The sequence below is a fragment of the Micropterus salmoides genome, unplaced genomic scaffold (genome assembly GCF_014851395.1).
Source record: "Micropterus salmoides isolate LMB-PRFRI ecotype aquatic unplaced genomic scaffold, ASM1485139v1 Ms_hic_scaffold_12, whole genome shotgun sequence".
Taxonomy (NCBI): domain Eukaryota; kingdom Metazoa; phylum Chordata; class Actinopteri; order Centrarchiformes; family Centrarchidae; genus Micropterus; species Micropterus salmoides.
The window spans coordinates 15,932,189-15,958,229 of record NW_024040263.1 but is presented as its reverse complement, the minus strand read 5'-3'; the positions used below and the strand labels follow the sequence as shown (position 1 = coordinate 15,958,229).

Genomic DNA, 26,041 nt, shown 5'->3' with positions numbered 1-26,041 from the left:
CAGAATTAGAATCAGCTTTATTACCAGGTAGGCATATGTGTACACATACGAGGAATTTGACTCAGGATTGTACAATGCTCACGATGTGCTTACTTACATACAATAATACAATAATAAACTCAGGCTACAGTATTGAGAACACATATACAGACACACTATAAACAAACAATATTGACAGATTGAGACAATAGTGCAATGAGCAGAGTGCAAAGGATGCAGGAGTAAATTATTATTATTATTATTATTATTATCATCATTATTATTATTATTGTACATGTCGGAGGTGGATGAGATATACAGGTACACATACACATACACGCATACATGTGATGGCAATTTGAGTTTTCAAAAAACAGCTTAGGCAAACACTTGTCTTCTACAGAAGGAACTCAGTGGGACATACACACAGTGTCTCAGCACATGCAGTTTTTATCCTAATCTCAGGGTCAGCACTATCTTACCACTGGAACATGTTGTCTTTAGGAGGTCCACTGGAGGACAGTCAATCCAGATCTATCGTAAAGACAATCATGCCCTAGTACAGCCAGGTACATGATGTAAAACAATGAAAGACATAACCCCCTGGACACATCACATACATTTACCCAGTACCCGATAAACCAGAGGCCCTCAGTGAGTAACATTAATTAGATGACTGTGTTTGGAGATGGTACTCATGGAATTCCCATTACATTTACTCCCTTTTAGCATGAGACTACAAACATTTCATGTAATTTCAGCAGTACTTGCAGAATGATTGATTATGTAAAAATATAAGAATATAAGAAATAAACAATATAGGAATAAACAATGTATTTATTTGTAATTAAACAATGTGGATTATCATATTTATCAATTCAAAATGCAAGTAAAATAAACTCAGACATGTACACAGTGCGATTGAGCATAGTGCAAAGGATGCTGGAATAAATATATTTGTGTTGGTATTATCTGCTTGAGGTAGGTGGATTTGGTACACATACAATATACCAGTGGTCAGCAATAGGTGGCCCGCGCAGCCAGATTGCTTTGAGTCCGGGTACTGGAATGGATGTTCCCCAGCCTCAAGTTTGTGATCCACTGACAGGTGGAGGCTGGCACAGTGAGCTGGGTGAGTTTGGTGCTGAGGATTTCCAGGATGATGGTGTTGAATGCCGAGCTGAAGTCCACGAACAGGATCCTTGCATATGTCCCTGGAGAGTCGAGGTGTTGCAGGATGTAATGCAGTCCAAAGTTGACTGCATCATCCACTGACCTGTTAGCCCTGTAGGCAAACTGCAGGGGGTCCAGCAAGGGGCCTGTAATGTCCTTCAGGTGGGCTAACACCAATCTTTCAAAGGACTTCATGACTACAGATGTCAGGGCGACAGGCCTGTAGTGATTTAGATGGAGGGTTTTTTGGGGACCGGGATGATTGTGGAGTGTTTGAAGCAGGAGGGAACTTCACACAGCTCCAGTGATCTGTTGAAGATCTGTGTGAAGATTGGGGCCAGCTGCTGTGCGCAGATTTTCAGGCAGGATGGTGACAGGATGGTGTCTGGGCCAGGAGCCTTCCTGATTTTCTGCCTCTGGAGGAGCTGGTGCACATCCTCTTCACAGATCATGAATCCCGGTGAGGGGTTGGTGAGCGGGGGTGACAGCGGGGGAAGGTAATTGTTTGAAGTTGGAGTTGGAGTGGGGGAGAGGTGTGACTATGGGCTTCTCAAACCTACAACAGAAACCATTCAGCTTGTCAGCCAGTCGTTGAGTATCAGCAGAGTTGGGGGATGGTCTCCTGTAGTTAGTAAGTGTCCACAGGCCTCTCCACACTGACGCAGGGTTGCTGGCTGTGAAGCTGTTTTCTAGCTTTTCAGCGTGGCATCTCTTTGCTGCTTTGATCTCTTTAGTCAGTGTGTTCCTGACCTGGTTAGACAGAACTCTGTTTCCACTTCTGAAGGCCGCCTCTTTGGTCTGACGAAGGTGCCTGAGTTTTGCTGTGAACCAGGGTTTTTGGATGTTGTATGTGTGGAAGGTTTTAGTCGGCACACACGTCCTCACAAAAACTGATGTAGGATGTCAGTTAGTTCGTCCAGGTCAGTGGCAGCAGCCCCAGAAACACTCCAGTCAGTACAGTCAATGCAGGCCTGTAAATCCAGCTTTGACTTGTTGGTCCATCTTTTCACCATCTTTACAACAGGTTTAGCAGATTTCAATGGATGAGCCAGACAGTGATCAGAGAGTCCCAAGGCTGCATCCTTCAAATGTAAATGAAAAATGTAGCGCGTCTGGACGCTACTGCGCTAATCAGTCACTAAAACAGCTTCGCTACTGAAAAGCTATTTGATTTAGAAAACAGCGACCACCACCGCGCTCCAGAAATGTAATTAAACTAGTAACGGCGCTACTTTTAGCGACGCTACTGCCCAACACTGAGTGGTCTCACTAAGAGAGAAGTCACTGGTTCACAATTTTGAATTTTCTTTTAATTATTTTTTTGTCATGTAGCCTACCCCCTAAGATAGCCAAACAAATAAAATTAAATTTGACTTGTGCATGTTGCAAAAATGTAAGTTAGTTAAACTACACACAAAACACAATGATTCTTACGCTATATAAATTGTGAAGCCAAGTGCAGAAGACTTGACATTGATGATGATGATGATGATGATGATCAGTTTTTATTTTCTTCTCTGTTAAAAATCTGTCCATCTTGTACATATTAACAACATTAATGATGGCTTCATGACAGCAATTTTCGTCTTTGACAAGTCTAAATGCTGTGAAATGTTTTTACCCCCTTGCCTGCCCCCAGGTTAAGAAGTAAGCCTCAAAGTGAACCAGAATGGACAATACCAGGCTCCTGGAACAGATAAACCTACAGCCAAAATCTATGTTATTAGTTATAGCTGCTGTTATATTGTTTTCCTGAGATAATGGTCTATTATTTTATGATTACCTGCAACTGTAACAAAATGTTTTTTTTGTTTTTATTGTGTTATACTATTATATGAGGGTCGCTGCAGAATGTTTATTATACAGATTGCAGTCAAAAAAGAGGGACAGGTGGTAAGTTTTGGAACAAATCTTTAGAATTTTATTCCACATACTGCACTTCAGGTGTCTGCATTTGAATCACATCTATCACAAACAAAAAATGCCCCAGGGTACAAATAAATACACTTTTCAGTGAACAGAGATATGTGGAATGTTTTTATACGTGGACTTTTGTGTTCATTTGTAGAATCCATATTTGTATACAGTATATATATATTTTTTCTTTTTTGTCAAAGTAAGTTACAAACAATACCAGCAAATGAAGATTTTTCTTTCAAATAAAGTGCATTTCTACTACTCTCTCTGTCAATCACAAAAAGAAAAAAGATGTTCTCAAACATGTAACACTAGTTATAGACACCACTGATTGGGGAAAGGCCTGAAAGTGGACATAATAGCTGTAGAAGATTACATTACAGTCAGTTTTCTTAACTAGGTAATCAAAACTGAGCTGATGTATTACATGAAGATATAAAAGAACTGCTTCCTATCATTAGAATATATAAGACAGTATATTTAAAAATGTGAATCCCTATTCCAGAATCAACAGTCACGTGAAGAACACAACAACAGAAGAGGAACAAATTCATTCATTTGATAATTACTGCAAATATTTTGTCATTAGAAACATAAATGCATATTCAGTAACCCTATGGCTAATAACATCCATTCTGCAGTATTTTGGTGGTCTTGGCTTCATTACAGAAACTGTTAGTCTTAGGGTTATTAATGAACATTTTATGGACATGTTTAACAGTGGATATTTTAACCACTGGGGGACAGTAGAGTACTAAGCCAAAGAAAAAAAAAACTCAGTGGTTGATGCATGAACTGCATGGGACATTAAAATCATTGGTACACCCTCAAAAATTGCTAGAGTCGTGGATGGATTGCTAACAGAACCCGTTCCAAAAGCTTAAATAGATAAAAATCAATTTAATTGCATTAAACATGCATTAAGAGATGTTTTTTTTATATCAATGACTTGTTATGTAAGAAGATGGTCTCTGCCAATACCACAAAATCAACTTCCCACTTTGTAGCTCTTAATAGCTTTTAGTTTAGCCACTCCCAGCCATTGTTATCAATCTGTGGGGGGGACAATGCTGCCAGCTGATGTAAAACAATAAGCAACCGCTCCCAGCACAACTCTACACTTAATACCTCATGCAAAACAGCTGACAGCAAAAGTTGGAGAGCAAACTTGAACATTCACTGTTGTTTGACACTGAAGTTTGGACTTGAAAATACATTTCAGTCTTTCAACTTCTGCCTTGGTGTGAAGTTGCTGTTTTTTGCTGAATCAGTTTATACTTGCAGAGTTTAGAAGAATCAAATTACTGTCAGAAAGGGACATTTAACAATGTGTAAAATCAAAGCTGGATTAAATCGTTAAAACCCTACTTTCTGCCCAAGACCGTAAACCAACAAGTTGCAGTATAGTGACAGCAGTCCTCACACACACAGCTGTAAATGGTTTGCATAAGATTATGTACACTGGATAGTTAGTGAGAATGAACTACTAAGAAGATGAATAAGACCAGGGGGAGAAGAGACTTGTTTTTCCTTCTCTTTTCCCAACATTTTAAAATCCTTCTCAGCACTCTGAGATGACTGATTCAAACACCTTTATCAGTATGTTACACAGCATCATGACTACCTAGCTTGCAGTACCTAACAACACAGTCATTCTGATTATACTGTAGATGACCTTGTTTTTACAGTAGCAGGTTCATTGTGATATACTGTACCATGCCCACATCCACAAACCCTACCTTAGCTAAAGAGCCCTTTAACAAATTACAGTATGCTACATCCATGACTGCTTGCTTTTCCAGTTTAGGCTCAAAACAACACATGGGTTTCACTGTATATGTGCTTATAATTATGTTTACATACTCTATCCACATAAGGAATCATCACTGTGCCTGTGTGATCTGTTAATAAAGTAGCAGAGCATTCAGCAAAGCCTGTAACTGTTACTGGATCCTAATTGCTGTCTGTTTATTTCCAGTTTGGTTTCTGTCATGACCCTTGCTGAGTCAACCGTGCAAAGTGAAATAACCCCTTGAAAAGACACACACACACACACACACACACACGTGTGAGTTAAGAAGCGCGCGCGCTCACTCGCAAACACACTTGTGTCCCAATTCATGTGCCACAGGCGTATGGAATTAAATGCATGAAAATCAGCTGCTGACACTGCTGCCTCCTGTGGCAATGTGAGTGTGTGTACATGTGTGTTTGTGCGTGTGTGTGTATAGGCTGCAGTCAGACGCAGAGGGAGGGGGGAAAAAGGGCTGTCGTAGCCCTCCTGCGAAGGGGAGATAAGCGCTGATCCTGAGCTCTGTCAACCCCGCTTTTCTCTGCAGCGGGACACAGCCTTCAAGAATCACCAGAAATAGACCCAAGGTGGCTTCACACACGCACACGCACACACACACACGCACACAAAATTCCCTGTGACAGACAGAGCTTGATGTGACATCCACTGACAGAGTGCCTGCTTTGGCTTTGTCTGACTGTGCACAACAACTCAGTAAACTGCTGGACGAAGAAGAAATGAGCGTAATCATCTTGTTGCTTGTTTAGCCACTGTTGCCAAACTGAGGCGGTGTGTCATTCCCGTTGTTTGATGCAAATATTACAATTTGACTGTGCCTCAGTTAATCCACCTGTTTCTTTGTCTTGGTTGATAAGCAGTGAAAGAAGGAAGGGCTGGTTGAAAGACAAAATAGAGTGACAGGATTTGGTATTCACAGTTTTCAGCATGTTTTGATCAGTAAAGCACTTTTTGACCTTCTTGTAACTATAATACATGTACAGTACATACCATATGACATGCGTTCACATAGACCCACACACATATACATCTGATAAAGTGTTCCACATTACATTAAGAGTCTTCTTATTAAATACTTTATAATAGAAAATCAACACATAATGCACCTTTACGGTAGATTATTTTACTCCTGGTTTTTAAATTAGAATCAGTCAATGATTGGAATCAATAAATAACATTTTATATACTCTGAAACTGGAATGTACATTGTTTTTAAGTGCTTGACTCCTGTTGCATTGTTCTTCCAAAAAAAGGCATCTTTTTTCTATTTTTCTTTTTTTTTTACTAAAGTTCCATTTAGGGGACCCATGGGGTCACATTTTCGGCGGGCTGCTACCTGTTGCAGCCTTCTCTAGCGGTGAACCAGCGGGACTTTGGGTCACCACTGCAGCCCCAACAACCACTCGACCTCCAGCAGGAGTGTCAGACTTTCCTGCTGTGCCTCCCTGCTTCTCCTCCGTTGCCTTAATCTGCTGTTCTTTGCTCTTGGCCCCCTCCTGGGAGCCAAGCTTGATTGGCCCGAGGACGTTTTTGGCCACGGTGGTCAGCTGGCTGACGAAGCTCGTCTTTTCACCAGGGGAGACAGGCCGTGACTTACAGAGGGAAGGACCACAGAGGGAGGGGGTGACGGCAGTCGGGGAGGGAGAGGGGGAAGGCGAATGCTCCTCCACCACCTCCAGGCGACATTTGTCCTCCCAGTCAAGGGTCCCCCGGTAGCAGTTGACTGGACCGAGTCCCTGCCTCACCTTGCCCAGGGAGAGCTGCTGCCCATGTGGGGGGACGACGGGAGCGAGAATGCGAGCTGGGAGTTTGGGGCTTTTGGAGCCGAGATCTGGAGTCCTCGAGTCACTGCTCTCTGCGCCGGCCTTTCTCAGGTTGTCCCCCATACCTGATGGTTTAAAGGTTTTGCTCATGCTCAGAGGACCTGCTATCACTGTTGCGTTGATGCCGATGGATTTATCTGGAGTAGAAGCAGAGCTCTTGGTGAAGGCAGCTCCAGGTAAACCAGGCCTACTCTTGTTGTTTCCTTCCTGCTTTGGCTCAGTTCGGCCCTTTAGCTGCTCCTGGGGATCTTTACTATTAGATAACACAATTTTGGCTGCTTTGGGGTCTTGCTGTTTTGGAGTTAAGTCTGTCGGACTCTTTTCAGGCCCCTTCTGACCAACTAGACTTCCTGTTGTTTTGGTAGGGGTGCTAGGAGTTGTAGCTTTAGTGGTTTCTGCACTTAATCTGGAGCTTGGGCCTGACTGCAAATTTAAGGGCAGCTCACTTGTATGAGTTCTTCTTGTTAAGGATGACTGGGATATTGTTGCTCCAACCCGACTCAATCTCTCCAGACCTATCCCTGTATCAGTCTCCCTCTCTTTCTCCCTCTCCCTCCCTCTCTCCCTGTCTTCCCTCTCCCTCCCGGCCAGCAGTGTTTCCCTGCTGAGCGGGGACTCCTGTCTTCCTAGTCTCCTCACAGGCTTCAGGACACCAGTCTCTGGGGAAGTAGAGGACGAGGGCAGGGGTGGAGGATTAGGAGGCAGATTTTCCCCTTCGGTCTCCAGCAGGCTCTGAAGCCCGAGCTCGCAGAGGAAGGCATCCTTACGGTACTCAGAGTGCTGCACCTCCAGGCTGTGCTTCCTCAGTGGACCCCCTAGCCCTCCTGTAGAACTGGACTGGGTCAGAGGCGAGCCCAGCTTCTCTGCCGACTGCACTCGTTTCAGAAGAGGTGATCGAGGGGGTTCAGCACTCTTGGGCCTGGGACGGACCACCGGCGGCGAGGAGTGGAGCTTGGCAGGGAAGGACTGGGTGGTGTTGGAGCTCCCCACAGTGTGGCCAGGCAAGGGTGGAGGCGACGACTGGGTGGGAGAGGGTGTGTGGGCCAGCGGGGACAGGGGGATGTTACCAGCAGACTTACAACGGGCAGAACGATACTGGCGGTGGAGCTTAGGGGAGAGGCCGTGCAGGGAGCTGGGCCTCATATGCTGAGAGGGAGCGGGAGAGTTTGGAGTGCTGGAGGCTGGAGAGCTGCTCTGGGAGGAAGCACCTAAAGGAAAACACACAGCAGAAAAGATCCATTAAGATATACAGACTCCCTGAGAAAAAGGCACACTTTGATTTAAAAGGGAATTTTGGCTTTAAGGACTGGAACAATTTCTGGCTTTAAAAGCTCACTTTCCAGGCCATACGCTGTGGTTTCTAAAAAAAATGTCATATTAAATAATCCTAATGTGAACTGATCTTAGACTACTTCTATTTGAAAACTTGTATGTTTGTTATTTATTCCCAATGTCCTACCCAGGTATGAGGGCTCAGGGGTGGAGCGGTAGCCCTGAGTCGGGGACCGAGCAGACAAGCTGTGAGTTGGGGAGCCAGGAAGACTCTCACTGGAGGACAGGGAGCGATTCAAAGAGGACAGGCTGCGGCTGGTGTGCAGTAGATTGGACTGCTTTGTGATCTTACGGAACAAGGAGTTACGCTTTTTACTGCAGGATAGACAGGCAAAGAAAACACAGGATGAGAAAGTAAGATTTGAAAAGGGATTAACAAAATATAATATATAATAATTTGTTAACAAACTTGACTATAAAAAAGGACTACACCAGTGATTTTTACCACGATATACCAAGAGTTTTGTTAATGCTTTTTTGCACATTATCTTTTGTCAATTAACAATGAGAATCAATTTGAGATACTTTATTTTGTTTTGTCAAAATGTTGAAACCTTGCTTTTGCATTCAAGGATGCTGAAATATCTGAAATTTCATTCTCTACGACCAAAAATGTGCCCCTGAGCAAGGCCTGAAGCCCTAACTGCTCCTTACGCGCTGCACAATGGCTGACCACTGTTCCTAATTAGGATGGGTTAAATGCAGAGAACAATAAATTTCCTTTGGGGAGCAATTAAATATAAGAAAAAAAGGAAGTATAAACTATTGACGTTTAGAATGCATGAAATCAACCCTGAAAACTATAAGTTTATAAGACATCATCAAAGACATGAGTAACACTGTCATTAACGTGTTGCAGGTGCGTCGGCTCCTACCTGTCCTGGCCGTCCTTGCCCATGGTCCTCTTGTTTCTTCTGGCCATCTTACACTTGTAGCTGGCCTTGCGGGCAGGACCCACTTTAATAGAGGTGTTCTCGAAAGGCGTGGTTGTCACCTTCACTTTGTTTCCACTCTGCACAGATCAAGGAAATAAAATTATTGTACACCTATGCTTATAATTATCCACTGTCAACCTTATTTACCAACAGAAAACTGACCAACAAAAAACTTTATTTACAGAATTAATTAGCAAACTTGATGTGTATTTGGAATACTTAAAGAGACACCAAGCTCAGAGCTACATGGATGTGCAAGCACTGTGTCTAAGTACAACTGACAACTTATAAATAGACAGCTAAGCGGCCTTTCACTGACAGAAATAGAAGAATTACACGGAAACATTGACATTATAAATATACTGTACAATTCAGAATGAATGAGCCTACTGCTGCCTACTTTGAGGATGAGCTCTACCACTTCAGTGTGGACCAGACCATGGACAGGCTCCCCGTTGACGTGGGTGATGAGGTCACCAGCACACAGTCCAGCTTCCTGGGCGGGGCCGCCATCTTCCACATGCTGCCAATTCACACAAAACGTTCGAGTTCATAACAGGGAAAAATTCATTACATGTAAACATTCAGAGTACAGTATTTAAATCTTAGACAGTATTTGTTTATTTCCCCTTTAGTTTGGCTATAAATAATACTAGTATGTTTTTTATTATAGAACAAATGTAACGGGAAGATAAATAATATATATAACTGGTAGAAGGTGTACCCAAAAACTCCTCAATAGTTTTAGACATTGCTGAAATCCCGTCCTTTCTTGCAGTTATTTTTAATTCACTGATCAGTGGGTTAAAAACTTTAAAATACACACTCAAAACTCACAGCACAAGCCATCCCTTTTTATGTGAGGATTTCTGCTCCAGTGCAAAACATCTCCAAACAGTACATACTACTACTACTAAGTTTCTTACCCAAACAATGTGATGCACGCTGTAGATATCACTGTCTCCAATGTAGACTCTGATGGCCCTGAGAGTAAAGCCATACTTTTTTCCAGAGCGATGGATGGTGATGGGAGAGCGCAGAACGCTGACTGCCGGACAAAAGTCTCTGCTGGGTGAAGAGTCACGGGACGAAGGGTTGGAGGAGAAAGAGTGGGGAGACATGGGGCTGGCCAGTGGAGAGAAGCCGCCATGCTGCTCCACTGGAGGGTTAGGTAAGTGAAGCGAGAGAGATAACATACTGTATTAGAGCACCACAAACTAATATTTCCAAAAGGGATTTTATTCTTTCCTTGTGCCTCTCACCTGATGGTATGATGACAGACAGAGCCGTGGCAGAGGCTGACTTGATGACCTTGTTTCCGTGTCTGGAGTTGCGTTTCTCTCCATCACCAGACAAATGCTGATGGCGAGCCCTGCGGAGGACCAGGTCATTGGTGGCCCGGGCCCCCAGAGGGTCATATAGAGGAGTCATCACGTCACGACCGGCTGCTGCAGGACCTGGGGATAATGTTTGGACAGCCGTGGTAACCTCCGGTGTCTCTCCATATCTAGGTGATTTGTCTGTGTGGATGTAGAGTCAGGTGAAAATTATAGTTATTTATAGTAGCATTTAGAGGTGAAAATAGCAATTTTAGGAATTGTCTAGCTGCCCACTCACTCACTCACTCACCAGCAGCTATCTAATAAGGTACTACAGGTTGGTTTTTCACCTCCTCCCCCCCTTGCTTCTCAGAGACTTCCCCCTGCTTACACACCTGCTCCGTTGATCTCCTTCAGACTGTTCCTCTGCTCCAGGAGGCAGGGTGAGGGGACACTGGTCCCATCCAGTGAGGTTCCACGGACCTTGATGGGCACCTGGCGAGACAGGAAGTCTGGCTCACCGTCTAGGGGTGAGGCAAAACGATGTGTATCCATGAGTGCTGAGAAGCGTCGGCGAGCACCAAGGGGAGGGCTTGCATCCCCGTCCATGTAGAGGGACTCTGAACAAGACAGGCGTTTCCTGCAAGAGAAAGATGAAGACACGGTCACACAAGATGATGAAAACTGTCTTCTCCTAAAGAATCCATTATTCAACAAGACTAAGGGCGCTTTCACACCTGTAGTTTGGTTCATTTGGTCCGGACCAAGTAAAAAAAATGATACACTGTTGCATTTTAGTTCTGGTCCGGTTCATGTTCACACTGCAGTTTTACAAACAAACCAGAGAAGTAACCATGACGTTACAAAGACTTACAGGTAACTTGTTGATTGGACAGCTTTGGCGATTGTCATCCTGCATCATCAGGACCCACGTGGGGAAATCAAACTCCGGTGACTGACAGAAGTTTATGCAGCATTTTACTGCTTCTGATCTGTATCGCAAAGAGCTCACGAAGTAATAATTTATTAAAAGCATGATTAGTAATGCTAGGCAGCAGAACGACCGCATAGCCTATTATGAATAATAACGTAAAAACAGGACATGTACAGTAATAATTCGGGGCTTATTCGCCTATAGTATACTGTGGTATTGCTGTCACACATTTTTTAACTTAATGAACTGACAGGGTAAACGGAATACTACTTGCCCTCTTTTTTAACAGATTTTAACCTATTAATCAGGGAAATACCCGCACTTTCAAGTAGGCTATACCTTATAAAATGATTTTCACAAACATAGGGGCTTATACAGATCAATTATAAGATCGCTGAATGCATTCCGCGATGGATTTATTAGTGGTTTAGCTTTGGAAATAATGCTCAGATCACATCTCTGCTATCATAAAATCCTGTTTTTGGTTCGTTTGCTTTCACACCACAAGCGAACTGCACCAGAGTTAATTTGAAAGCGTGCCGAGACCGCTTTTGGTGCGCACCCGATTGCTGCATTCACACCTGCCGAAACGAACCGCACCAAGGGGCAAAACGAACTCTAGTGCGATTCAACCTAACTAAATGAGGCAGGTGTGAAAGCACCCTAAGACTCAAGCCATGCTGGTAGCTCAGTAAGGCTGTCCGAGGCTGCTTTGAGTTACATGCTAATGTCAGCATGTGGTCATGCTCACAAGACATTTCACACTTTTGAAACTCATGGAGGCACTGGAAAAATTCAGGGGAACACCAAAGTAAGCAGGAACGGCCATCCATCTAGTATTTGTTGAGGTATTTCAATCAAGAGCAAAGTGGTGGGCCAACCGATCGACATTGTCATCAGTAGAGTCATACCGCTCTGTGATCTGATGGAAGTGATTGTTTTTACATTATGTCTTTAAAAGTAAACAGTAGAGTTTTTGACCTCTTGTAGCACTATTGAGATGTTTTCTCTGAGTGAACGTGCACGCGAGTTAAGCAATACACATTCCTGCCAATGGTGTTACACTGTTTCACTGATCAACAGGTGGCTGTAATGCACCAAGATATGCTCCAATGTGTAGGCAAAGGCAGGGTAGCAGAAGTCAGTACACATGGATGTAAACAACGGAAGATTCAAACTTCAAAATCATGAGGAAGGAAACACATTTAACACATTTGTTAAAACTCAACTTTACACACAATGCGTGTTGGTCGAGTAACATTGAATGTAAACATAACTTTTGTTTGCTTACAAGAAAACTCCACAGTGCACCTTTAATTAAAGAAATGAATGGATGTAATAAGTGGCTGCCGAAAAAGTAATCATAGCTGGCGAGATAAGGATAATTCATACTTGATGTGGACGAGGGAAAATCCAATATGTAAGGTAATAGATGAGCCACCTTCACATTATCAAATTTTCTAACTATTATGAATGCAGAATGTATGAATGATTTTATTTTACATATGAATGCAGAGGGATTGCAATCCAGACCTACACTTCCTAAAGATTGAGGTGAAACAGAGTTATGACAAGAAATGGAAATCTGTTTCTGCTCTGCGCTCCCAATCAGCAGTGTGTCAGTTATTAATATGTAGTGTGGACCCAGCAGGTTGCAGTCTTTGTAAGCTGCTTCAAAGCATGATAAACAGAGCAACAGAGCAGAACTATGTTTATTGAATCTAGAGCCCAGGATGAGAGTGATCTTTTCATTTAGGTGGGCTAAAAACTACAACCCTTTGTGCAAAGGTAATGAGAGGTGTCTTTCATTTTCATTCCAATATGAATAATCACTATCAGAATCAGACAGATGTTGACTATAACGAAAGACGAGCAAAGAAATCTTGTCTGTTAATAACTGTAGGTAAATGTAACTTCACTATTGAGGGTACAAATAGCATTAAACCACCTATATTCAATATTCCTAACATTACCAGTAACCATCCTTTTGTGTATCTTATTCAAAAATGACGCACTGGATTTGAGTGAAACAAGCAGCTACATTTGCATTATTTATTAACAAATTGTGGAAAAAACTGACACATCAGAGACATTTTGGTTTTCTGTGAGACATGTGAATCAACCATCCAATTCCACTTTTTTCCAGACTTTGTAGAAGTGGGATCTGTTGTCTGCTGCTGACTCAAAGTGAGTGTGAACTCTCACACAAAGTTCTTTTTATACAGAAAGTGTCAAAATTGTTGTCATTGAGATAGAAGGCAATTATTCAGGCACACTGGGGTAACACCCCACCTCACTTGCAAATTAAAATCATGAACATGCCTCTTCAATAATGGCCACTACTCACATCTCAGGGGACCCAGTCCTCCAGCTCTTGTCTCTCATGCTGAAGCTACCAAGGCTCTCTCTCTTGGTCACTTTGTCCTCGCGCGGACCCTTGTGCTCCCGGCGAGACACAGAGGTCGAGGCTTTCTGCTCCAGTTGAGACAGATGCTCCATGCTGCTGTACACCTGCAAGGGAACACAGTCAGATCAATAATCATTTGGTCTGTTTGCAGTTATTAACAGCTCTGGTGAGTGGGGATGACAGCTACCGTTTATATTTGTTTGCTGTAATTATATCTAGCATATTTGTTTCACATATCAGATGTGTCTATATATAAAAACCTGTTTCTCTGACCAGTGGGGAAGAAGTCATCTCCCTTAAACAGGAATGCCACTGATTTTACACATCAAAGTCTGTTTCCAGAAAAATACTGCATATGTGACAAAAGTTGTGAAAAGCCTTTTGGGAACTGAAGAAGCTGACACAAGTCTGGATTGTGTCTGGAATTTTTGCTTGAAAATGACTCAAGTAATTTATCGTCAAAAGACTTGCTGATTAGTTTTCTATCATTGACTAATTGACTATTCAACTAATTGCAGAGTGTGTCCACTCTAGACCCCATTAAGTGCGTGTATTCAACAGAGGTCTCGTACACCTGCTTTGCCAAAGTTAGTCATGGAGTTCCACAAGGATCTGTGCTGGAACCAATCCTGTTCCCCTTTAATAGGCTTCCTTTAGGCAATATTATCAGGAAACACTCCATGAACTTTCATTGTTATGCAGATGATACTCAATTATATCTATCAATCAAGCCAGATGAAACTAATCAATTAGCTAAACTCCAAATGTGCCCACAGGATGTTAAAACCTGGATGACCTGTAATTTTCTAATGTTAAACATTATAACAACAACTCAGATAAAACTGAAGTTATTGTCCTGTGGCCCAAGCACCTACGTGATGCATTACCTAAAGGTATAATTACTCTAGATGGCATCGCCCTGGCCTCCAGCACCACTGTGAGGAATCTCGGAGTTATCTTTGATCAGCACATGTCCTTTAACTCGCACATTAAGAAAATTTCAAGGACCGCCTTTTTTCACCTACGTAATATTGCAAAAATCAGGAACATCCGGTCTAAAAATGATGCGGAAAAACTGGTCCATGCATTTGTTACTTCTAGGCTGGATTACTGCAATTCCTTTTTATCAGGCTGCTCGAAAAAGTCCATTAAGACTCTTCAGCTGATCCAGAATGCTGCAGCACGTGTTCTGACAGGAACCAGGAAAAGAGATCACATTTCTCCTGTCATAGCTTCTCTGCATTGGCTGCCTGTAAAATCCAGAATAGAATTTAAAATTCTTCTTCTCACACACAAAGCTCTTAATGGTCAGGCACCTTCTTATCTTAAAGAGCTCATAGTACCTTACTACCCCACCAGAGCACTGCGCTCCCAGCTATCAAGCTCCTGTCTTATGGAACCAGGTTCCAGTTTGGGTTCAGGAGGCAGACACCGTCTCCACATTTAAGAGTAGGCTTAAGAATTTTCCTCTTTGATAAAGCTCATAGTTAGGGCTGGCTCAGGTGAGTCCTGAACCATCCCTTAGTTATGCTGCTATAGGCCTAAACTGCCGGGGGACTTCATATGATGCACTGAGCTCCTCTCTACTCCTCTTTCTCTCCCTCTGTATGCAACCTCATCCTGTTAATGCACGTTACTAACTTGACTTCTTCTTGTCTTGTGCTTTCTCGTCCCTCTCCTCCTATCACTTTCTGCAAGTGTTCCTAATCAATCGACACCCTCTGCTACTATTATTGCAACTATTGTACCTATTGTTATTATCATTAACATTACGGGTATTATCATTAACATTACTATAAATATCTGTGCCATTATTCATTCAGTCTATAGCAACATTACCTTTACGGTCTGTACCCCCACCCCCCATCACTCTCTCCCTCTTTATGGCTATCTCCCTCTCTCTTGCCCTTTCTCTCTCTCTCTCTCCCTCACCCCCAACCGGTCGAGGCAGATGGCCGCCCATCCTGTACCATGGTTCTGCTCGAGGTTTCTGCCTCTTAAAAGGAAGTTTTTTCTTGCCTCTGTTGCCTAGTGCTTGCTCTTGGTGGAAATTGTTGGGTTTCTGTAAATAACATCACAGAGTATGGTCTAGACCTGCTCTTTTATGAAAAGCACTATGGCTCTATATAAATAAAATTGAATTTGCTTGAACAAGGCCACTCAACAGCCATCAACAGTAACTTCAAATACATCTCAAAATTAACCTCAATGAGGCACTTTGGATTATCTGAAGAGCTCCTTCAGGACTTCAGGACACAACCGAAACATGAGAGGAATGGACCAGGTGAAAGACAGAGGGAAGAGAGAGCAGATCAGAAATAGAGGATGAAAGTGGGAGAGCCGATAGAGGAAATAAAAGACAGTATGAGGTGAGAAAATCCCACCCGAGAGGAAAAGTGTGACAGAATGAACACGCTGGCACGCTGAGAAAGAGACTCACAGATCGGAATTAAAAGAAACATGGCCATAGAAGGAGTGGATGTGCCAAATTAAATAAGGATGAAAGACTGTCTTCGTCATTAAACATACATCTGTAGAAACGTAAAGCAAGAAGCATTAAAGGCACATGGACCTCTGAGTGGTTTAAAATAAAAACAAGAAGAGGAATAAGAAGGAATGTTGTAACAGTTACAACAGCCCAGTAAGACTTTCTGAACTCCAGGTAAGAGACCTCAGTCCAGCCTCCAAGTCCTGCTTTCTGTACTGTCCTCATTGTATCTAAGACTCTTTTTTTCTTCCTTATCAAAGCCTGTCAAATAATCTCCAAGCGCCAAGAGACAAATAAAACCCAGATTGACACAATGAAAAAATAAATAAATAAAAACAGAGTAAAATGACAGAGGGAGGGGGAAGAGAGGGAATGAAAGAGGAGAGGGCAGTAGACAGACAAAGTCAGACCTTGCTGAAGCGAGGAGAACAGGAAGAGAACTGTTTGATCTCTACAGGCTCATCGTCATTGGTGTCATCCTCGTCATACGTATTGATGTGATGATAACGATCCGAGCGGGCTGGCAGTAGAGACACAGAAGAGATTAAATATATGAGCTGTCATAAAATGTGCATTTTTTACTGTGACGGCATCAGAAAAGTATTGTATAACCCATAAGCCTAATATTGACGCAGCTGCTGTACTTTACTGTACAGAAGAAGCCAGAGGAAACGTACTATCAAAGTAGCTGGTGTCCTCCTCTGACTCCAGGTGAGGGATGAACTCTGCCTTTTGTCTCAGCAAACTGTTCCAGTCCAGCTCTGTGAAGAATGAGTGCTGCTTCACCTCAAATGCTCCACCTGGTGGCAGGGGTACAAACAGCACAATCTGTCAGCCTTGTTCAAAACACAGAAAGATGGACAGACATGATACTTAAAGGCGCTTCAACTATAATTTTATGTTAACAGTGGATCGCATGATGACGTGTGAAAGGTGAGCAACCCACAGAGAATCATCACCCCACTCTGCAGTTTCACCCATCAAGTGGCAAGAAACAAATCCAAATAAATGCTAATGTTGCTCTGTGTCTGCTTGATTTGTAAACTATCACCTATTTGCTCTTTTAACGCAATGTTGTGTTTAAGGTGTTTATGGTTTATGGTGTGACTTAATCAACAGTCTTTTAATATAATATATGCAAGCCTGAATGCTTATTTGAAAAGTTAATGGATTTATTCATTCCTAATATAGACTCAAAATGGGTGCAGATCAGAGCTCTGATATCAAGTCAATGCAAAAGTTATTACCTGTACCCAACCTCACAAGAGGGTTGGTCTGCAATAGGGCAGAGATGAGGTCCTGGGAATCCGCAGGCAAGGCGTCATCACCTTCAGGCCAAACTATATCGTCTAATAGATGACAAAGAGAGAGCCAAAAGATCAGCATAACGAGGAAGAATGAAATTGCTTCCTTTTGAAGTAGTTTTCAAGATGACAAATCATAGGCTAGTCCAAACTACTGCTAAATTGCCTGTAAAAGCTGCATGTCACCGGGGGAAAAATTTAAACATGGAAGAAAACTATTCTATTTGGAGCAGTATTCAAAATCTTAAGACTTAAAAACTCTACATACAATGTGCTTTCTGAACTGTGTGGTAGTCTTAAAATACTGTAGCACACTTAACATGAACCACTTACTAAAAAGAAAGACACTAACCCAGAAACCCAGTTGAATGAAAACAGCTTTTGTAGTTTGCTTTTGATTGCTAAAAATGTGACCCTTAAAAAAAGTAGAAAAAGATGAATACTATTTTCTTACCTGTGATGACCTGTCCGAACAGCTGCTCCGGAGTATCCCCAAAGAAAGGCACACAGCCCACCAGGAACTCATAGAGGATGATGCCCATGGCCCACCAGTCCACCGGCTTTCCATAACCCTGACGGAGAATCACCTCAGGAGCGATGTACTCTGGAGTGCCACATACCTGAGTGATGGAGAGAAGGTTGAAGTGAGGGAAGACAGGCAAAGAAAAGAGAGGAAGGAGAGAAATACAGGTTGGAGATGCTTGACAAACTTAAGTTGTTGGCATAGCCACGGGAAACTGTAATGAAATCTAACTTGTCCAAGTTGCAGTGCATTCATCACTCATCCTCATCATCACTATCATCCTCAAAGATAATCTGTAATTATTCCCCTCCAGACATGTTGTAAAATATACATGTAAAACATAATATAATCTTTATATAATAATTTGTGTCTGATCTCTCTTTATACATCATTCTGCACACTGAAGGTCAAACATCTAAAGGACATAAAAAAAGAAAACCTTTTTCATCACTATCAAGCCACTCAGAGAGATTTGGTTTTATCTGAGATCTCTGTCGCTGAAAATTCAAAGCCAAAAGAAGGATTTTCACAGAAAGGTCTGTGGACTTTTCAGGTAACTGTGAACTTGGTTCTGGAAGGAGATACTACTGGTGAGCTTTTCAGATGTAAATTTTCAATGCTGTAACATTTGCATTTAAAACTGAAATGGCTGAATTAGACTTGTAAAGTCGGATTTTTTTCTTTATGATTTGGACAAACCAACACTTGAACACTAAAGTAAAAATGGAAATTGTTGAAGTTTTATTCTAATAATCATACATATATGCTCTTCAGGAGGTATGAAAGCGATGTATATATATATATATATATATATATATATATATTATCTGTGTGTGGTTACACAACAGGCACATCATTACGGAGTGAATGAGAAACACTCTCCTAATCAGAAGCTCCACTACAAACATGAAAAGCAAAGCCCTGATCTGTTTCATCCGCAGATGTGAGCTATTTACTGGCAGACAAACAGATGCCTGCTTCCACCCAGAAGAGGTGGAGGACACGCGGGCCAATTTGACTGATTATGACTGGTTTAATTCAGAGCATAAACAATAACTACAATTGCAAAATGGGATTGTAATGGAGATGGAGAGCATTAATGAATCACTTGTTCAGACTACACAGGTAGCATTGTTATGCAGTGTCTTTATTTGGAGTTTAGTGATTTTGGCACGCATGGCTGGGGAAGACTAAAAGGTGCTATGAATGCCAGTTGCCTGCTCACCACCATACATCAGAACTTCACTAACTTTGCATTACACACACATCTTATTCATACAGCCGCTAACCAAAGGCATCTGTCTGTAGCCTTTTATCCTTTATAACGTGGTGATAAAGTACTGCAGTTAATGTCCATGTACCTGCTTATCCAGGAACTCTCTGGCATCTTTCTCAATGTGTCCCTCGTACAGGTTGGTGGTGAGGCTCATTAGACCCATCTTCGACAAGCCAAAGTCTGTGAGCTTGATGTGTCCCATGGAGGTGATTAGTAGACTATGTGGAGAGAGAAAACAGGCGGTTTGACTCTTGTTAAGTTCAAATTCTGGCACATTGCTGTCAAATCCATACATATTTGAGTACGTGGTTATTGTGAATGCATGCAAAGTCATGATCAGAGGATGTCATTTGTTGTTTTCAATTGGATGCCGTTCTCAGGAGGACAGGTCTTAGATAATACATCAGGGGGAGAGTGCTGGAGCTGAGATATGGACACATGAGAGTGGCGCGCCGCAGATGAATGCACAGAGCAACCTTTCGATGAGACAGTGACTGACAATGACTGATAATCCTCATCCCTGAAGTATTTTTGTTTACTTTCTATCTGTATCAATTTGTCAGAATAAACTGAACCAACCGAGCTCTGTGCACGGCTGCCAAAACAAGAAGAGGACCGGAGCGGACTTGAGCGGGGCTGTAGGCTACTGAAGGTAAGGCCTGCCTACTTTTCTTGAGTGGTAATCAGATATGTTGTGGCTTGTTTGTAGCTGGTACAGCCATAACCCTAGACCTAAAAATGGGTGGTGCTGACGCAGTGGATAAGACACATCTTTTGGTGTGAAAGATCTGGGTTCGATTCCCTCTGCGACACATCAACCAACGTGTCCCTAAGCAAGACATTTAACCCCTGATCGCTCCAGAGCCGTGTGACATTTCTAGAAGTTGCTTTGGATAAAATGTTAGCTAAATGACTTATTATTATAAATTATTTTACCAGTGCTACCTGTGCTGTGACAGCTACATCAAATTCATGCAATTTTTCTCATCTATTGTACTATTTAAAGTGAGTTAAAGTGCTTTTTTCCAGCAATTCTCACTGGTATGTCATCCTTGAGAAAAGACAGGACTTTAAAAGCAGCATTAATTGATTTTTGGCCACTTAGGGAAGCAGAACAAACACCAACAAAAAATTCTTTCAACCTATACACTTGTGGTGATGAATTTGTTAGCAAACTGTTGATTATTTACACATCTAACAGTTACAGAGCAACACTATCATTCATTTGAAGTTGTGTTATAGACACCTGATTAATGTAAATCCAATATTCATCTTTATCTTTAACTCCTATTAGCCTTTTTAGTTTTTGGTCTGTAGTGTCTCCTGAGGGAAATATCTGACTGATATCTGAGTTTGTCACTACAAGAGACCCCTTTCACATCATACATAGTATTTGATCCATTTGTTTTTGTAAAAACTATTAATTAATGCAGCTTCAAACACTCACTTGTCAGGTTTGAGGTCTCTATGGACGATACCATAGTTGTGCAGATATTCCAAAGCTAAAACAGTCTCTGCAAAGTACATCCTCGCCAGCTCCACGGGCAGAGCCCCAATGTTCTTCAGCAAAGTGGCACAATCCCCACCTGAGAACGCAGAAAGACCACAAGTTGTTGTGAGCGGATTTATTCTTACTTGAGAAATGTTAAATTAATCAGACAAATGGTAATGAAGCACAGAAAGTCTGCAGGGTGATGAGGCAAAATAGCATCATAATAGGTGATTCATATAAATAGCATTCCTATTTTTGTGACGTACCTGTGCTTATGAGTGGGTATAAAAATAAATATATTTTTTATGTTTCTGGGGGTTTTTGGGCTTGTAATCCACCTTTGGCGCTCACTAAACCAGTGCAGTGTCATTATACATGAGTCATTCTTGACTACATTCATGCTCAGCTGCCCTCCAGAAAATTCAGCACAAATGGAAAAGGAAGATGAGCAGGGCTGGAGCAGCAGTGTGAATCTACTGACCTCGTTTGACTTTCATAGTCAAGAATCACTGTGATAGGGAAATAAGACTCTGCCCTTCTGGAAATGTGAGTGAGAGATTACACTCCGCCATATTATTTTCATTTCCTGACACTGAGCGGACAAACCATAATTTGCTATTCAGACGTGTAGCAGACACTTTTATCCAGAATTAAATACATTTTGTGACAAAGCTTGCACTTTAAGGTCACTTAAAATTGGTAAGGTCAAGGCCACAGTGCCCAGACAAAAGATTTAAAGGGAGCAAACTGCGTACTGATTTGGTGAAGATTTTATGGAAGCTAGAGATGTGCTAGGTCAGGACATAGGAGCCAGGGAGAAAAAGGCTGAAAAGTGTTGCTGTTGTTTAACAAGTCTGATCTAATGTGCGCCTGAAAAAGATGCCTGAAAAAGAGAGGGCAAATCGAACAAGACCAAATCACCCATTCAATTAAATTTGAAAAAGCCTGCAAGTAGTGTGCCTAAAAAACAAACAAATCTAACTCCCTTACCCTCAACATATTCCATGACCATGCACAGATGTCGCCGCGTTTCAAAGGAGCAGAACATGGAGACGACAAACGGGTTCTCTGCGAAGGTGAGGATGTCCCTTTCTACGAACGCCTGCTCAATCTGGTTCCTCAGGATCAGATTCTGCTTGTTGATCTTCTTCATGGCAAAACGCTGACGTGTCTCCCTGTGGCGCACCAGGTAGACAGCGCTGGAGAGATGACGAGATAGAAGAGCCAAGAAGTGAAAACTGGAGGGACTGGAGGTGCAAAGATGAGGAATGAAGGAAAGACAGCATGGTGAAACCGTGGTGAGACCATTATGAAGTGTAGTCCGCCTCAGAAATATCCTTTTTTTATTTTAAATAGGCAGATAAAGTGGGAGTAATACAGGCTTCACAGTTGCAATGTAATCCTTTCTGATCTACCCAATAAACAGAAAATTTTATAAATCTTTTAAAATGCAGCATCATGAGGAGACCACATGCTATTTTTTTTAAAATCCCTTCCGACTGCTTGTCAGAGTACATTCTGACTTTACGTCATTGGCTTTAAAATAATTTAACAGACCATTTCCTGAATCCATATAAGAAAATGCTTTTTAAAAATATTTACCCTTTGGATGTTGGTGATTTAATTATTCTCTGTGCCAGGATTAAGGACTAGAAGACTGCTTTTAGTGCCTGAATGAGTTTTTTTGGTCCATCCCACATTGGATTACAAGACACTATTAATATCTCAAACATGAGAAATATAATAAGACATCCTCTTGTAACACCTATACAAAACCCCACAAGAAACAGTAATATCAAATCAAACCATAACATTATATACACATACAGTATGTACTATTTTTTTCCCTCGTCTCCCAGGCTCTCCAAATAACTGGCTAAATACTGTATCAGAATCTTTTAGACTGCTTTCTTTTATTTATGACAGCTGGTTTTTAGTGTGGAAACAATATTTATTATTATTATAATGTTGCTGTAGTAGAAGCAGTAGTATTATTATGGAAGTTTTCTTTCAGTTTTCATCCTTCATGAGTGTCTTGCATGAAAAGCACTATATGATATTGAGCATGAATGTTGACTGTTGACCCTGGTAACAGTAGTTTGAATAAAAAAACCTTGAATACTTTGAACAATCTCAACTCAAGGCCCACTTACTGTACTGTACTTCTACAGTGGATTAAGGTTAAGTCAGGTTTTTTTTTCTTGTTCTAAACACAATATAAAAGCTTAAGTGGATTTGATGTTGTTTCTACAAGGGGTCAATGAGGTTCCCATCCATTGCTTACCCATAAGCTCCGTTGCTGATCAGCTTGATGCTCTGAAAATCTTCTTCACTCGGAGGCTTGATGGCTCTCCCTTTTCCCTGGTGACACATTCAGCATTTTTAAATTATAAATTCAAATCCACACAAAGGCGTTTTAAATGAAATGTTCAAATGCTCAAATGTCATTGCTACTTTGGTGATTTTGATAACTGTGAGTGTGAATGGTGGTGTGTATATGTAGCCATGCAGTATGTGAACGCATGTAAACACAGATGTGTCTGTGTTTATTTGTTCTTCACCTCTGCTGAGTCGTCGGTCTCTGGAGTATGTGGACCCTCACTGTCGTAGCTGTCAAGGCTCACGATTTCTGTGGAGAAACATGCAAGTTAACAAGCAAACCCGGTGTCATAATGAAAAGTGACTATTTTTCATGCTAAAACATCAGGCCTCCCACACTGCTGTGTGCAGATAAAACATTTTGCAGCTGCTCAGACATCTTTAACAAAACAGCTATTCAAGTTTCAAAACAGCTAAAGGGCTCGTCAGATCACAGAAAGAAAAACACGAGAATTAAAATAGCTTCCTCCTATTAATTTTTCTCTCCCTCCCTCTCACTTTGTACTTCCTCCATCCTTGAGCAGCACTGGCAGCAGATTTTCAGTTTTTCCACTCTTGTATGTGACAGCTGCTAGAATACGCATTGTTTTGTTAAAACAGGGAAATAATTGAATGATAATTAACTTTGCAAAGCGTTTACAAAGCGGCTCTGCAGATATTAACATCATGTAAAATAAAAGTCAGGAGCTGATAAATCTTATATTATGTCGGTTTCTGTTTGATGCTGAAAACAACTGATCTTGTCTCTGTGAGGAACCAAGAAAAGAAATGAGAAAGTGTGAAAGTGTGAAAGTGTGGACGTGCAAGTAGCTACGTGGGCGTGTGCATGTGTGTCTGTGCATGACAATGTAGGTGCAAAAGAAAGTGCAAGATCAAGATATCAAATGGCACATCGTTAGCTGAGATTAACTGAGAAAGACCAAGCAGGCTCATATTTTTCATGAATTCAGAAATAAAACAGCAGCAGTTTATTCGGAGAAGAGTCATTCCGGGTCATTTAAGCCATCAGCTTGTGAACAGCTTGTGATGGATTAGACCGGGAGCGGCTCAGCAGATGTGAATTAGAACTGTGACTTTCGGGGCCGAGTTTGAGCCCTGATGATTAACGAAAGACAGCGATGTCACAGCACCACCGCCAGCCAGTTGATGATCCAGCCAGTCCAAACTCTAAAGCAGGGGTTTTCAAGTCTGAGATTGTGGCCCTCACCCACAGACAAAATTGAGACAACAGCACCCCAACAGGCAACTACTGGAGGGGTAGACAAATTTGTGTCTGTAAGTCCACAGGACAAAGGGAAAATATCATTATATAAATTGAGTGTCAGTTTTGCACCATCAGAAAAATACTGCAACATAAAAAAGTTAATATTAATAGACTTCGGAAGTATAATATTGCCATGGAGTCAGTTTTACAAGTTTTTCTTAACCTATATTTCTTTACATTTGATCATATTTGCACCATTAAAAGCATGCCGAATTAGCTATGAGCATTTCCTATTTGCAATGTATCCATGAATGTAGAAACAACTATCACTGGATTACTTTGGTACTAAAGGAAACTTAAAAACATGATGATGCATGATGATGAGATGTACAGAACATCTTTTTTCTATGAATTCTAAGCTGATTTATGGACGTTTATTTGCGATGGACAAAATAGATAATGATATTCTTGGGAAGTGTAAGACATACTGAATCTATATGAAAAATATGCAAGTTATTTAATTGCGTCCATGAGCTGCATCTCACAGTCCCTGTTGCTGCTCCAACTGCTGATCGGGTTGATAAGCGAGACAAACTACAATGACTAACTAGGAGCTTAAATATAAATAAGCTTATTTGATAGTTAAATAAAAAGACTCATCTCATATCTGTCTATTAAGTATTGAGCTACAGCCAGGAGGTGATTGGCTTAGCTTAGCTAACAGGAAGCATGGGGAAAGAGCTAGCATGGCTCTGTGCTAGCACCTAAACAAAAAAAAAGAAAGAAAAGAAAATGACAGGGTGTAACTTAGTAAAAAAAAAACAGTTTATCCAGCAATCCAGCTGGTTGTCAGGTGACCTCCCTGTGACAGCAAGACTCTAGGAAGTCACTGCTTCTCGCCAGGTTGGTCATGAAATAGATACAGCACAAAACTCCACCTAAAACTACAAACATTCGTTCATTGCTTTTTGTATATTGATCAAGTAAACAAGGGGCGGCGTGGTGGTACAGTGGTTAGCACTGTCGCCTCACAGCCTCCGGGTGCTCTGGCTTCGTCCCACCATCCAAAGACATGCAGGCTAGGTTAATTGGTGTCTCTAAAATTGTTCTTGGTGTGGAGTGTGAGTAGTTGTTTGTCTATGTGTGGCCCTGCAATGGACTGGCTACCTGTCCAGGGTGTACCCTGCCTTTCACCCGATGTAATCTGGGATTGGCTCCAGCCCCCTGTACGCAGGATAAGCGCTTGACGATGGATGGATGGATGGATGGATGGATCAAATAAACAATACTTTTTTCAGTTTGGACAGAGCCGAGTTAGCCGTTTCCCACTGCTTTCAGTCTTTATGCTAAGCTAAGCTAATCACCTCCTCACTGACGTGAGATCAATCTTCTCCTCTTACTCTTGTCAACAAAGTGTATTTCCCAAAACAGAGAAAGAGCTCGAGTTGTCTTTGTCTACAAGGAGCCAGTCAAAAAGAAAGCACTGCAACAATTGAAAAACTTTCTCTTACCCTCCAGAGGGTCTCTGGTTAGCCCCAACTGGCCGATGATGTATCGAGGGATGTCTGCCTTCATCAATTGTCCCTCCTTGGCATGGTCCTCCGCTGCCTCCAGCAGATGGTAAAACTCTTCAGGGTTGAACTCCTGAATCATTGGAAGAGAAAAAAACTGAAATGCCAAAGACAACTACAATACAAATAAACCTAAAAGCTTAAACTACCAAGACTATCAGTCAAAACACCTGAA

The 26,041-nt window shown here is 41.8% G+C and overlaps 1 protein-coding gene across 1 annotated transcript in view; it reads right to left on the bottom strand.

Annotated features, from left to right (window-relative positions):
• Window positions 1-3,056: 3,056 nt before the first annotated feature.
• mast1a (microtubule associated serine/threonine kinase 1a) overlaps window positions 3,057-26,041 on the bottom strand; it is a 77,729-nt gene continuing 54,744 nt past the window's right edge. Inside the window, exons 10-27 of the mRNA XM_038713651.1 lie at window positions 25,807-25,939; window positions 23,274-23,341; window positions 22,997-23,073; window positions 21,703-21,911; window positions 20,668-20,806; window positions 19,306-19,438; window positions 17,876-18,041; window positions 17,365-17,466; window positions 16,795-16,917; window positions 16,528-16,637; window positions 13,570-13,733; window positions 10,684-10,928; window positions 10,232-10,489; window positions 9,896-10,128; window positions 9,370-9,492; window positions 8,910-9,046; window positions 8,162-8,349; window positions 3,057-7,910 (exon numbers count right to left, since the gene is read on the bottom strand). Coding sequence (XP_038569579.1) covers window positions 6,193-7,910; window positions 8,162-8,349; window positions 8,910-9,046; window positions 9,370-9,492; window positions 9,896-10,128; window positions 10,232-10,489; window positions 10,684-10,928; window positions 13,570-13,733; window positions 16,528-16,637; window positions 16,795-16,917; window positions 17,365-17,466; window positions 17,876-18,041; window positions 19,306-19,438; window positions 20,668-20,806; window positions 21,703-21,911; window positions 22,997-23,073; window positions 23,274-23,341; window positions 25,807-25,939 — 4,326 coding nt within the window. The 3' untranslated portion in view covers window positions 3,057-6,192. The remainder of the gene's footprint in view (window positions 7,911-8,161; window positions 8,350-8,909; window positions 9,047-9,369; window positions 9,493-9,895; window positions 10,129-10,231; window positions 10,490-10,683; window positions 10,929-13,569; window positions 13,734-16,527; window positions 16,638-16,794; window positions 16,918-17,364; window positions 17,467-17,875; window positions 18,042-19,305; window positions 19,439-20,667; window positions 20,807-21,702; window positions 21,912-22,996; window positions 23,074-23,273; window positions 23,342-25,806; window positions 25,940-26,041) is intronic.